The 14,595-nt window shown below is 40.0% G+C and overlaps 2 protein-coding genes across 2 annotated transcripts; one reads left to right on the forward strand and one right to left on the reverse strand.

Annotated features, from left to right (window-relative positions):
* The first annotated feature begins 478 nt into the window (after positions 1–478).
* On the forward strand, positions 479–4,475 carry LOC117289898 (retinol dehydrogenase 13-like). Its single transcript, XM_033771097.1, has 4 exons — positions 479–620; positions 2,817–3,059; positions 3,223–3,640; positions 4,286–4,475. The coding sequence occupies exons 1-4, from the start codon at positions 479–481 to the stop codon at positions 4,473–4,475; spliced, it is 993 nt and encodes a 330-aa protein (XP_033626988.1).
* A 3,514-nt stretch (positions 4,476–7,989) lies between these two features.
* Positions 7,990–11,258, reverse strand: LOC117290101 (retinol dehydrogenase 12-like). The gene is made up of 4 exons (XM_033771355.1): positions 11,099–11,258; positions 10,188–10,430; positions 9,288–9,684; positions 7,990–8,185 (listed from the first exon to the last, which is right to left on the reverse strand). The coding sequence occupies exons 1-4, from the start codon at positions 11,256–11,258 to the stop codon at positions 7,990–7,992; spliced, it is 996 nt and encodes a 331-aa protein (XP_033627246.1).
* Between the last annotated feature and the right edge of the window lie 3,337 nt (positions 11,259–14,595).

A 14,595-nucleotide genomic window follows, 5' to 3' on the forward strand; every position in this document is an offset into this window, starting at 1 on the left:
CTGTATTGACGATTTCACAAGAACTACGATGTATAGTATTTTCGTAACCTTGACCGACAAAGTATTCTGCCGGACCATGAAACTAGATTGTGGCGGCTTGACTGAAGAAAATATCCAAGACCTTCTATTTAACCTCCACCTGTGTGACGTCTTACTATTGTTCCATCGCTCATTTACTTGGCTTCGCCTACCCACCATCGAAGCGCACATCGGAAGATATCCTGTGCACATGCAAAAATAATTCACTTTACCCAGTTGCATCCCATGTAGATGTCCATCGTATGTATAGTAGTTTCGGAACATTTGCCAGACCATGACAACTAGACTGCACAAAATTAGCTTTGTGCCCGGGTAATAACTTACCCACTCGCATTCCGTGTAACAGCATTTGGTTTTTCATCGTATTTCACCGACTCCTTCAAGTCATACAACAAACTTGCACTTGCTTTTGGAAAGTTCTCCAAGTGGACGATTGAAAATGGTATCCTTGGGTGTTGTGGTGACATTGTTATTGCCGAGTTTTGCGGTGTTTTACGGGACGTACCATTGGCATGTTATATCAACCAGGCGGTACTGTACAAGTTATGCCAAGCTCAATGGAAACACAGTCATTGTAACGGGTACGTATACAAACAAATTATTGGTTTTTTTTTTTCAATGGTATATTATTGTTTAGATGATCGGGCACCGGCTGTCAGCCACCACGGAACTCTCTTCGTTCGTCATATTGTGTTTATGAGTTTTGCTCAAAAAACCAACTTGATATGACATGCAATGACTACTATAACTAGTAAATAGATTTTTTTTTTATGTTCTTATTTCGGGAATTTCACCGCATGCGCAAGCGAATAGTGAAAGGAAAAAATACACATGTTGCACAATCTGTATGCTCGGGGCTTCAGGCCTGAAGGTATATGTTAACATTTGGGTGAGAAACTACCTTTTTCTAAAAACAAAGCAAAAATAAAACACGTACGTTTCTTCAGAGGGAGTCGTTTCTCACAATGTTTTATACTATCAAAAGCTCTCTATTACTCGCAAGGAAGTTTTCATACTAACAATTATTTTGAGTAATTACCCATTAGTGTCCAGTGACTTTAAAGGCAGTGGACACTATTGGTAATTACTCAAAATAATGATTATCATAAAACCTTTCTTGATTACGAGTAATGGGGAGAGGTTGATAGTATAAAACATTGTGATAAACAGCTCCCTCTGAAGTGACGAAGTAATTTTCCACGAATTTGATTTCGGGACCTCAGATTAAGAATTTGAGGTATCGAAATCAAGCATCTAAAAAGCACACAACTTCGTGTGAGAAGGGTTTTTTTTTTCCTTCATTATTTTCTCACAACCTCGACTACCAGTTGAGCTCAAATGTTCACAGGTTCGTAATTATGCATAATGTTGAGATACACCAAGTGAGAAGACTGGTCTTTGACAATTACCAATAGTGTCCAGTGTCAATGTGTCTTTAAAGGCAGTGGACACTATTGGTAATCACTCAAAACAATTATCAGCATAAAACCTTTCTTGGTGACGAGTAATGGGGAGAGGTTGATAGTATAAAACATTGTGAGAAATGGCTCCCTCTGAAGTGCCATACTTTTCGAGAAAGAAGTAATTTTCTACGAATTTGATTTCGAGACCTCAGATGTAGACCTTGAGGTCTTAACGCACACAACTTCGTATGACAAGGGTGTTTTTTCCCTTCATTATTATTATCTCGCAAGTTTGATGACCGATTGAGCACAAATTTTCACAGGTTTGTTATTTTATGCATATGTTGAGATACAGCAAGTGAGAAGACTGGTCGTTGACAATAATTATAGCAATAGTGTCCAGTGTCTTTAAGTACAGAATTAATCTCAGACTAATCTGAGCGGTTAAACAAAAAATGTCGTCTCCGATCGCGCTGAGATTGTACCAGCAGCTTCAGAAAACCCATCCTTTGTACATATTATTTAGTCTCAGACATTTGAATGAAACGTTTGACAATGTTCGTCTCCGACCATACTTATAGATTTTACCGCCAACTTCAAAATAAAACACCCAAGTTCCTTATACATGTAGTACAAAAGTAATCTCAGAGCAATAGCCCATTTAAAAAAAACTCTTCGATCACGCTGAGATTTTGCGCCAGTTTGGCCGTTTTCTTTGTCATTTTGACACATAATGGGTCATACATGGGTGAGGCCGGACCGTCGGAACCCGGAACCCGGAGTCCGGGTCAGTTATGACACCAAAGGGATCAGTTCTGACCAATTAGTGTTGAGCCACAGTCAAAGAAAGGCAATAAATTCTGCGGGCATAAGAGAACTTGGGGAGATATTTTAGGCAATCTGATGCCATAAAACGAATAGAAGGTTTATTTTGCAACTTACGAGGCAGAGGAGTAAATTGCGAGTAGCATGCAGCCCCTCCCCGTTTGTCTGCAACAACTGTGGTACAGACAACCATGCAAGAATCGGACTTCTATACGCCACAGCCGCAGCTGCAATAGAGAGGACAACCCTCCCCCCCCCCCCCCCCCCCACCCCGGCGCAGTACATCGTCAGTATTGACGGACGGATGGCTACTATTTTTAATATAAAAACGGTTGGATTAAATACATTTGAAAAAGGGAAAAGAATTGCTGAAAAACTACGATGCAAAAATTTAGCTGCACACATTTATTTTAAACCATTGAGAGAAAAAAACTAGTATAAAAGTCTAAAAGCACAATGTGCATGAAATATAATTGAAATACATAGAAAATGGCGAAGAAGGGTGAAGGCTTAATGCATCTAATGCTCCCTTCTATTTATTCATTCCAGGGGGTAACTCTGGTGTCGGTCGGGAGACAGCATTGGACTTGGCCCAGCGAGGAGCTCGGGTCATCCTCGCCTGTCGCAATCTACAGAAGGCCGAAGACGTAGCGAAGGACATCAAGAGTCGTACGGGTAACTCGGAGGTTGTGGTCCGTCATCTCGATCTGTCCAGCTTGCAGTCGGTCAGAGAGTTCGCCCAACAGATCATTGAAACTGAAGACAGACTAGATATACTAATTAATAATGCAGGTGAGCACAGTGGTATGGTTGGGTGGCAAAAAGGTTGTAGACATTTTTCTTTAAATCAATGTACCCATCGGGCTGCTCACCGTTGATATCCCCAGTATTTGTCTTGTAACAAAAACCCGTTTAGGCCAGTACCTCATTTTATACTTTTTGTCTTCTCTTACAGGTGTTGCTGCCATGAAAACAGGCGCTGTTACCAAGGACAATTTTGAATTTGTCTTCGGCACCAACCACTTCGGTCACTTTCTCCTCACAAATCTCCTCCTGGACTTAGTGAAGAAAAGTGCCCTCAAGCGGGTCGTTACTGTATCGTCATCTTTGCACGAACTCTCCTCTGGGCTGAACATGACTCGGGAAGACCAGAGTGTGGCTTCGTTCCTGTACCCCCACTTGCAGGACTACCTTAGTAGTAAGCTCGCGAATGTCCTCTTTGCCAGGGAGTTGGCGAGTCGAGAGAAGGCTAGCGGACTGGTCTCTATATCCCTCCATCCTGGAATGACTAACACACCGATTTGGCAAACCAACTTTGCCAATGTGTCTCCTTTCATGGGTGCACTCTACAGAGCTTTCTCCCCAATAATGTGGTAGGTATAATGGTTGCGTGGTGGTTGCATTGAACACCCATGTAACCATGTAACCATGTAACCGGCCATAAGCATGGTCCCCAGACTGATGCTCCCACAGAAATGTTCAGACGGAATTAGTCTGGTCTCAAATGGGATTTGAGTCATTGCATGGTGAGGATGTCTAAACCTACTGTGTAGAGTTTTTTTAGTACTTTTCTTGCTATGCATTGTATTGCCGCGGAGTAGATTTTTCGGAGTTCGGGAGACTCCTCAGTTCTGAACAGAGCTGTCCTCTTGTCCCTTTAAATGTCAATATTCAGAAAATTATTAAGTATTGTTTCAATTCCTTTGGTGATTTTTTTTCTTCTTTCCTTTGTTCATGCAGAACTTCCCTAGACTTTTGTACATAAAATTCTTGGAGTGCCCCGGCCTTTAGAATTTCCCCTATACGGAGATCTTGCGTGTTACCTTTTCTGTTTAGTTATCGGTCTCTAAAAGGTAGTGAAAGTGAAATTGCACTCACACCGCCCGACCACAATGTCCACCTCCCCCCCCCCCCATGCACCTGTATATTTAAAATCTAACCCCAATTTCATGCAAGACTAACACTGTGATTTGAAATTGTTTGTCTTTTGAGTAACATTTTCTGTTTGCATTTTAAAGGTTGTTCTTTATCGACGAGACGGCTGGAGCGCAGACTACGCTCCATTGTGCTCTGGATGAATCGGTGGCTGAACTCTCCGGAAAGTACTTTGATAACTGCGCGGAGTATGAACCGTCGCCATTCGCTCAAGACGACGAGCTCGCCAAGGAGTTATGGACAGTCAGTTGTGAAGCCACTGGTCTGAAATAATGACTTTCGTTGAAACTTTAAAACAATCAGTTAACCTTGGGCATTTTTTGGTACTCGAACAGAAACACGTTACTTTTTGCTTCGTTATTCTGCAGCGTTTTAACGTGTGTCCAGTTCAATCGGAGTGACGCTGGGGGAGACCGGGCCTCTATCTTTTTACGCAAGGATCCTCTGTCTTCATCCGCAAGGATAAAGACAGGTGCCTGCTACTCAGATCAAGTTATTACATTGGATACAATGATATCATTGGATAAATGCAGTGACTACAAGCTACCGTATCTGTGTTTGTTTTAATTGGTCTGACTCAGATGACCAATCAAAACACAAATATGGAAGCTGCATGCTGTGTCCACGTACGCGTGTAACAGTACAGAACATGCATGTGCAAGTGCATGCATGTAATGCTGGTGTAGAATTTGTGCGTATCTCTATGTGAAATGAACGTAGGTCAAAGGTGAAGATACACGCCGGCTGCAGGCCGGTCTCTGGCGTTATTCACGAGCCTCGAAGTGTGACGTCAGATGAGCAAGTTGAGTGAGGCACTATAGGCGACCATTGGTTGATTTTGCCTGGTTACCTATGCATTCAATACATCCTGGGTACCAGGCAAAATCAACCAATGGTCGACTATAGCGCCTCACTCGAACTTGCTCTTGATGCCGAGTTTGTATTTAGTCACCGGGAGAGGGCGCAATATCGGGCGCAATATGCTGCAATCAGGATGTGGCTGAGCCCAAACGTTTTTATTTTTTTTAAATGAGAACAATTATTGAAATCTGTTAATCGTTTATCATTGTGAATTCAATGCATTTTGGTTTCTTTGGCGGGTTACCAAGTTTAATATCTATTAAACCATTATGGTATCAAGTGGAGCACAAGTTACAAGCAATTCTGTGAAATAATATATTTTTACTGGCGTAGGCCCCTACATATGTTTAACCTTTGTCTTTATTGCATATTTGCTTAAGCTTGTTGTAATGGTTTTGATGCTGTTGTATGTCCGTAATCTTTATTTTTATATTGCTGTTTTTCTATTTTTAATAATGCTCTTAATCATTTTGTTTTTATAAAGATATATTTATATTAAAACAATTTTAAAATGTTGATGTTTTTTGTAGTTGCTGGGCACCTCTGAAAAACAGTGTTTCACCGAGAGGTCTCCCCAGGGTTTATTATCGATAAATAATACAAATACAATAAATAAATACATATGGCCAGGCTTTGTCAATACTCAATTGAAACATGGGTGGATCAAAATAGTATTAATAATAATACAGCTTCAGGTTGCATATATGCAACTGTCCCAAAAGTGACAGCTTGAGAAAGTCTGAGCATGGAGTAAGTAGAATGGGCCCCTGTCTTTATCCGCTAGCCTCGAAGTGTGACGTCAGATGTTCGGGCTAACTGCGCCATGGCTTGAGGAATTGTTAGTGCAAGCCCGATGACCAGAAACAGCAAAGTTCAGCGCTGGGACTAAATAGAACGTGTGCCATTATAAGAACAAGGAGACTGACACGAAAGTACGGTATACCAACGAAAGATAGAAATGTATTGAGATAGTATATCACTGGTTTATTGTCTGTAAGAATACACATTTACTATGATATGAATACGACTGTAAGAAAATGTGTGTATTTTGCCGAAAAAGGAGCAGGAAATCGTATGGGTGGAATATATACAAGCTAATGAGATCCAACATGGTACACTGTAGGCTATGTAAAGTATTTTATAAAACAACAATAAAGACATTACAAAATAATAATATCAAAATAAATAAGAACATGGCTAACTTATAAGAGACAAAACAACGGTTCGGTTGCAGTATAAAAACAGACAATAGCTACAAGCAAGACCAATACATGCACAACAAGTCTTAAAGGCACTGCAGCCGATTTCACGAAACGCTAGGATTAATCCTGAGTCCTAGGATAAGTTTGGTGAAATCGACGGCTGTACACCTTTGTCAAATTGTCAAAGACCAGTATTCTTACAGCGAATTTGCAAGAGAATGAGTCAAAAACAGCCTTGTTGCATAACTTTGTGTGCTTTCAGATGGCAATATGAAGGGCTTCAGGCCTGAATGATTTAAATATTTTGAGTAAGAAGCTAACACCTCTTTTTCAAAAACTACGTTACTTCAGAGGGGGCCGTTTCCCACAATGTTTTATATTATCAACAGCTCTCCATTGCTCGATACAAAACTGTTATCCTAACAATTATCTTGAGTAATGATAGTGGCCAGTGCCTTTAATATTGCTGCGCCATATAAAATATTATGGGGAGGGCACAGTTTAAAGATCAATTGCAGGTTAATGGATTCGGTACAGACTTGTGTGTGTGTGTAGTTTTTTGTTCACTAATGATAGGCATCTTGTTCTAGTGATTGTCATGACCAGCGGGGCCTACTTTTATATACAAAGAACGATCGACCAAAGATCCACATAATTAATTGTTTTAAAGTGCAGACTGTTAGAGTATGTTTTCTGATATTGACCCATGAACAATCTAACAATCCGTAAAAAGAATCACATTGAGTATGCGAGATGAATGGAATTGCACAAAAGAAAACAGATCCTCAAAAAGGTACCTATTAATAATTATACTCTCAACTTTTGGCCCAATTTTATCTTAAGTAGAACTTTTAATTTATTGCCCAACAGTTTTCTTCTAAGCTAAATTATTAGCAGACTATACTTGTCTCAAAAGGTACAACGGCCTATGACATGGTATTTGGGCTGTTACCTTATTTTGGTACACGTAAAAATATTTTTTTTTAAACGATATAAACCCGGAGGCTTGGACCTCTCTCAGAAATGTGGCAGGGAATTTACCAAGAATATCATGGAGGAAGCAGCTTTTGGTTTGATTCTTGAGTGGCATGTCAAGTAAATATTGTTTATGGTCTTAAGATCAAATCATTTCACTACTCACTAGCGGTCCAAGTATTCGCTGCGTTGCACTTCGTTGAATGAAAGTAGGGCATACCTCAAGACTTTTTTTTTTGTTTTTTTGTTTTTATGCAAGTCGCCTAACACACAAGGCCTGAAGGCCACTTCAAGGTGTGGGCTACAGTTATTTTTTTCCAGAGGCCGTTGTCACCTACTCCTAAGGCTGAAACTGGGTTAACCCCTTTACAGTCCATACGGATGTAGGCTTGGGTATCATCAATTCGACGCCTGGCCGGTACAGCAGAAAGCACTACCTCCCAATTTTATGTAGCAAGTGTCACGACCGGGATCCGAATCCACACTCTGATGATCAAACACCAGTGCTTGAATCCGGTGCTCTTAACCGCTCGGCCATGACACTGCCGATATCACCATGACCGTCGACTCTATTCGCCATTTTACGATAACAATTAAATAATGTACACTGGAACTTCGAAACTGAAATCGTAAAACCAAAAAACTTACACTTTAATAACATAACCATGCAAATAATATATAACAAAAATGTATGATACAAAAATTAGTGTCAACTCGTGACAATAATAATTATTACAATGGAGCCTCGATCACGCATTCTCAACACCCGTTAATTTACAGCTGAGATCCCAGAGTTGCGAGGCGATCTTCTCGTCTCGCGCGAGTTCAGTTTCTTCCGCGAGTTGGCAGTCAGCGAAGTACCTCCCTGAATAGTACGGCACCGACTCGTCCAGTGCACAGTAAATAGTCGTCTGGGCACCTGCCTCGATAGAAATCGTAAAGGGCCTGAAAATATGAGAGAGAAAGAAGAAACGAAACATTACATAATTTGAATTGTTTTGGTTTTTTTTGTTAACTTTTGTGTATTTTAAAACCATATGGCTATTTTTGCTGATGGTTTTATCCTGCCTTTTAATGTTTTCTGGGCTGTACAGCGCTTTGAAACAGTGTTAAAGCGCTTTATGAATGCACTTAAAGGGAATGTACACGTTTGGTAATAGCTCAAAACAAATATTAACTTAAAACTGACTTGGTAACGAGCATTGGAGAGCTGTTGATAGTATAAAACATTGTGGGAAACGACTCCCTTTTGAAGTAACGTAGTTTTTGAGAAAGAAGGTAATTTCTCATTTAAATATTAAAATAGCTCAAAACAAATATTAACTTAAAACTGACTTGGTAACGAGCATTGGAGAGCTGTTGATAGTATAAAACATTGTGGGAAACGACTCCCTTTTGAAGTAACGTAGTTTTTGAGAAAGAAGGTAATTTCTCATTTAAATATTAAAATAGCTCAAAACAAATATTAACTTAAATCTGACTTGGTAACGAGCATTGGAGAGCTGTTGATAGTATAAAACATTGTGGGAAACGACTCCCTTTTGAAGTAACGTAGTTTTTGAGAAAGAAGGTAATTTCTCATTTAAATATTAAAATAATTCTAGCTAGAGGAATATTCCTCTCTGAAAGTACACAAATTCGTCCAGCAAGGGTATTTTTTTCTTTCATCATTTTCTCGCAACTTCGATGACCAATTGAGCCCACACTTTCAAAGGTTTGTTATTTTATGCTTATGATGGGATACACCAAGTGAGAACACAGGTCTGTGACAACGTGTACAGTGCCTTTAGGTAAACATGATAATTCAGAACATATTGAGGCCAAGTGCGGTTTTCATATGGACTATGTCACATCAAGATAATAGAGATCAACATCCAGGCTGTCAAAATCAAAATTTTGAGGCAACTGGATTTTGTACAAATCCAATGTCCAAGTGGGTTTAACGGTATCCCGACCCCAATTTCTGTTCCCCTAAAACCCAATACCAAACAGAATTGTTAACAGAAAGGAGAACAAAAGTAGAATTATCTCAAACTTGGTATCTTACCTGAGGATATTTCTGAAGAAAAACAGAACGAATCTCCCATGGAGTCGGCTCGATCTCGGGTGCAGTATGCGAGTGTCTGCCATGCCGGGATGGAGTGAGTACGCCGTCACTCCGGTGCCCTGTAACCGCCGGCCCAGCTCGCTGGCGAACAGGATGTTGCAGAGCTTACACGTTGCATAGGCAAAGGTCTCCTCGAACGCCTGTTTGGTGTTCAGGTAGCATAGACTGCTGACCATCGTGTGGGCTACTGAGGAGACGTTGATGATGCGGCTGGGGCCGGTTTCTTTAAGAAGGGGCAGAAGGAGGTGGGTCAGGAGGAAGGGGCCGAGGTGGTTGATGCCGAATTGAAGATCGTAACCGGTGGCTGTCTTCTCGTTTGCATGGCAACGGGACACACCTGATCGAGAAAAAAAAAACGAATATTCAATTGATACTTATAGTCAAATGATGTCACTCTAGGCGCAAAATTTATTTGCTTAAAATGTACTTCAATTATTAAGCAAAGCAGAAACCGAAATCAGGGGAACATACCAGATTACAGAAACGATCAAAAAATGTATACATTTCCATTTGTATGTTATAATAAAACAAATATGTTTGTGTTTTTCTTTGAGACAGCATGCAACACTCCTATAGTAGGCCTGTACAGTAGAGTAAACCTGTCTCGTCTTTGAAAACTTTCGCCCCTCTCATGAAATAAATGTTTTGGTAAGAAACAAAATACACTGCTGAACTATATCTCCAAAGTGAAATGACCCGGGAGTCAAATTTAGTGATATCGTAGATGGACCATGGTTCCACATAATTATTATCTAAAGAGGGTTTTTGGGGGGCAAATCCCAGATTAAGGGCTTTAAACTAGGGTGGTTCAACTACAACGTATCATGCCTAAAGGCCTACCTGCATTGTTCACCAGGACATCCAGTCTGGACTCCTCCTTTAGTATCGTCTCAGCAAACGACCTGACTGACTCCAGGCTGGCGTTGTCCAGAAGTCTGAAGACGACCTGATCATTATCGGTCAACTCCCGTATCTCCTTGGCTGCCTCCTCGCCCTTGGCCGGGTTGCGACAGGCGAGGATGACCCGGGCGCCACGGCGAGCGAAGTCCAGTGCAGTCTCTTTCCCGATGCCGGAGTTGGAACCTGAAGCAACGAGAAGTTGAGTTTGAGTTATAGTGCACGTTGTTATTATCAATTTATATTTCAGAAATATCATTAAATAACCTATAGGACATAATCCAAGCAAAGGGTAGGCCCTACTCGTAGAAAACATGATGGTTTTAGTTAAATAATTTTTATCAAACTGACTTTAAAATGCACTGTGTATAAGTTTGGAAGGCCCCCTAATCAAGTTGTTAAAATTATGGAAATATAAACCATTGGTTAGAAGCCTACAGCAGTTTTGGATTTTGAGAAACATTTCACTTTGAAGTAATACGGTCATGTAAAAATGTATCGGTTTTCATGCCCAAAAATTAGAATCTGTAAGGTATTATTCTTCCTTCGCGTATTTGAGATAACACCGAAAATCCGGACTTAACAAAAACGCGACCAAATTTGCCCATGTTTTATTTTATAGGCCTACACTAACATAGAAAGGATTTAAACAATCGAAAATATAAAAACAAACCAAGGTATACTTTGCCTTTAGTACACTATGTAAGGGCAAAACATTACAACTCATTGTTTCCGGTATAGTTTCATTGTTATCATTGGTTGTTCTTCGAACGAATCTCTTAGCTAAATAATTCTTAAAACTGAAAGCTAATACAAAATTAAAGCAATTTACAAATAATTTGTATCAGTTATACCTGTAACAATTGCAGTCATGCCGACCATTGAGATGTTTGAACGGTAGAAGGCTGGCGTGTTCCATCGTCTGAACGAGATAAAACACAACATGCATGCCCCAATCAGTCCAGCATACAGCTTCCATGTGAAGTCTTCATATAGCTCCCAATGCAGCACCATTCTGAATGAGTAGTATTAATTTTATTCTAACAGCAAAGACTAATTGCTCCGGAGTTTATTTGAGGGTTCCTTCTTGGGCAGCGCTCTTCTGTATAATGAGTTGAACCTACACTCGTCCATCGACCAAATAGTTCGTTTTGGGATATTTATAACAATTTCCCTCCTCTATTTCTGGCCAAATATGGTTCTATAGATATAATAAGCCATTTATTCTATATCTGTATAGGCAAACATTTATTTCAAGTTTGATCTTTTGAACTTGAGATTAAAGGGAAGCTTGGGAATGGACTACTCGGCTAAAAGAAAACTATAAATAGCACGCGGTGATTATGGAATCGTTTTATTTATATTTTAGGGGTGAATGGGTTCTGAAAAAAAGTTCGGCACATTTTTTTTAATTTTTTTTTTTTTGGTGGAGTTTAAATTAACTGGGGTAAACGTGATTTTAAAAATCTGAAAAAATACTGCTTAAAAATTGTTGCATTGCAGTGAGACGGTATTCTGGTTGGTAACCTTACTGTGGTAAGCACAACTAGCTTGTGCTTAGCAGCTCTATAAAATCGGGTCTTGGGATACTTGTAGTTGATAATATACAAGGCATCCATTTTGGCAAACTTGCCGCATCCACCTTCCACTAAGTTTGATCCTGCAACATTCTCACCACATACGCCTTGTTATAAATATCAAGAACAACGCATTTACTGCAGCGGATCGGGGGAACTTTGATTTTAAACATCAGATATTAATTCCAACATTTACTAAAGAGGAAATTACACAAGTGACCCTAGCGAAAATGGCGGTCAGAATGTGAAACGTATGTTTATTTATACCGTGGGAGTCGTCTGCTGGAAAAAAAAGGAGTTGCATTTGAAAGTATTAAAGTGCACGGTGTATAATAGACCATAGAGAAAAGACCGCGTGTTATTCGTGGCCTTTTCTCTATTCTTGCACTAACGCTATATAGCCGTACAACGGCTAAAAGGTACATGTAGGCCATGGTATCACATAAATGTATAAAACAAAAGAAGGGTTTGGAGAAATAATTCCCTGAAATTCACGATTACAGCAAACTTGCAATTAAATAAAATACCTCCCATAATTAGTTGTTTTGTTTTCAACACAATCAACGCATTTTTGGAACTGTTTTTTTTTTTTTTACATTATCAAACAATGGCGATCTGTTTTTGATTTGCATTTATGGCTTTCCATATTCCAACCTGTCCTCTCCAACAAGGCTGTGACATTGCAATAGAAAGGTCTATAGCCGAACTTCGTATAGACTGAGGCTGTTTCTACAAGTACTTCAGTCGAGAATTTGCACAAAATATATTCACCGAACTTATTTGTTATTGTCAGTTGTTGTTTTATAGATACAAACTGTATCGTACCGTAATCAGATCATTCACTTCTTATAAACCAACAACGGTCAGTGAGGTTTGGTCAGGCTCGGGTTTGGTCAACAGCAGTCGAAAAGTTCGTACACCCTCCAGAACAAACTTTTCTACTGCTGGTGAAACTCAAGTTTTGGAAAGGTAGAGCGTGGACTTTTGGGATTGACGCACTTTGTAACCCCGATAGGACAAAAACAAAAACAGTGGTCAACCGAGTGTTGGTCATTGGCTACAGGGGTTTGTGTACCTTGTTGTGCGAGACTATACAGGGATGATCGAGTGGGGGCAGAGTAGAAGCAAAGGGCACATGTTTGATTTGACCTTCCAGGTTCAATAATCTTTAAAGGCACTGGACACCTTTGCCAATAATTGTCAAAGACCAGTCTTTTCATCACTTCGTATGTGAACATAATATACATAAAAAACAAACCAGTGAAAATTTGAGCTCAATATTGGTCGTCGAAGTTGTGAGAGAATAATGGAAGAAAACACCCTTGTCGTACAAGTTGTGTGCTTTCAGATGCTTGAATTAGAGACCTCAGCTGAGGTCGTCGAATTCAATTCAAATATTCTAGTGAGAAATTCTTCGGGCTGAAGAAAGAAAAAGAAAAAACCCATTTTGTTTGCATTCAGACGCATGGAAACTTCAAGACTGAAGCATTTTTTCAAATTAAAATTATTTTATTGAGATATTACATCTTCACTCAAAAACAACGTTACTTCAGAGGGAGCTGTTTCTCACAATTAGTTATACTATCAACGGCTCTCCATTGCTTCTTACCGAGCAAGTTTTTATTTTTATGCCTATTGTTACGCATTGTGGCATTTCTGCTCAAACAGTGATGTTTTTGATAATAGGGGCGTGCCTTTGGGTGTGGTTTTTATCCAGCCATTGTCACAAACGCGAGTGATCCAGCCTACGACCCATAGTCATACATTCCACACAGACAGAGCGATCCCTTTAAGCACTAAACTATTGCTAAACATAACATTGTTGCATTTCTGCTCATACAAACAAGGATTGTGACATTAGGGGTGGCCTTTGGGGTGTGGCATTAGGGCGTGGTTTTTGCTCAGCCACTGTCACAAACGCGTGATCCAGCTTCGCGACCCATTCCTAGTTTCCACACGCACGTACAGGGCGATGGTTTACAACGAAATCTGGCCCACACACGCGTATGGACTTTGGTAGCAGATCTAAATTTAAAACTGTGTCAATACCAAAAGTGACACAGAGACAAGTCAGAGACACTACAAGGTACCCGAAATAACTCTGAAGAATGCCCAAAATAATCTGCAGCCCAAAATAATCTGCGGCTGGGCGGGTTTCCAATTTGGGGCTGGTCGCTATGACCAAATATAGCTGCAGTAAGCGTGAACCACCAGGCTTTATCGTAAAGTCAACAGATAAAACCATTATCAATTCTTCAAAGATAATGTTCCCGCAAGTTATGTGAACTTTGTAAAATAATTGGACTGAGAAACTTTTGGAGGGCTGATTTGCTGAGCTACGATCCTCGTGTCACGTTTCGTGGGGTGGTGTTATTTGTGTCTATTTGATTTAGGGAATTTGACCTAATTTCAAATGACATATTGCGCTCCTAATTTATTTGAAGACCACCGACGAGGTTTTCATTGTGCCAAGTACGATTGTTTTCAGTCTCATGACGATGACTAGAGCAAGCTAGTCGAAACGTTGAGACCATTTAAGAACTGACTTTTCGGTAGTGCAGTTAAAACCGATCCTATTATTAAAAAGCTGAAGTAGTAGTCCCAGCCGATTTTCCGCCCATGAAGTGGTTAAAAGCAGGACAGTTCTTTTCAGAACTGAAACTTCTCCCGGAAAAATTTACTCTGCGGTAGTAGAATACATGTACAGGCAGTATATAGCAAGACAGTTCTCTATCGAACAAAATCTACCTGGCAAGTAGATACACACATGGTGT

Source organism: Asterias rubens, chromosome 5, assembly GCF_902459465.1.
Source record: "Asterias rubens chromosome 5, eAstRub1.3, whole genome shotgun sequence".
In the NCBI taxonomy this organism is placed as follows: domain Eukaryota; kingdom Metazoa; phylum Echinodermata; class Asteroidea; order Forcipulatida; family Asteriidae; genus Asterias; species Asterias rubens.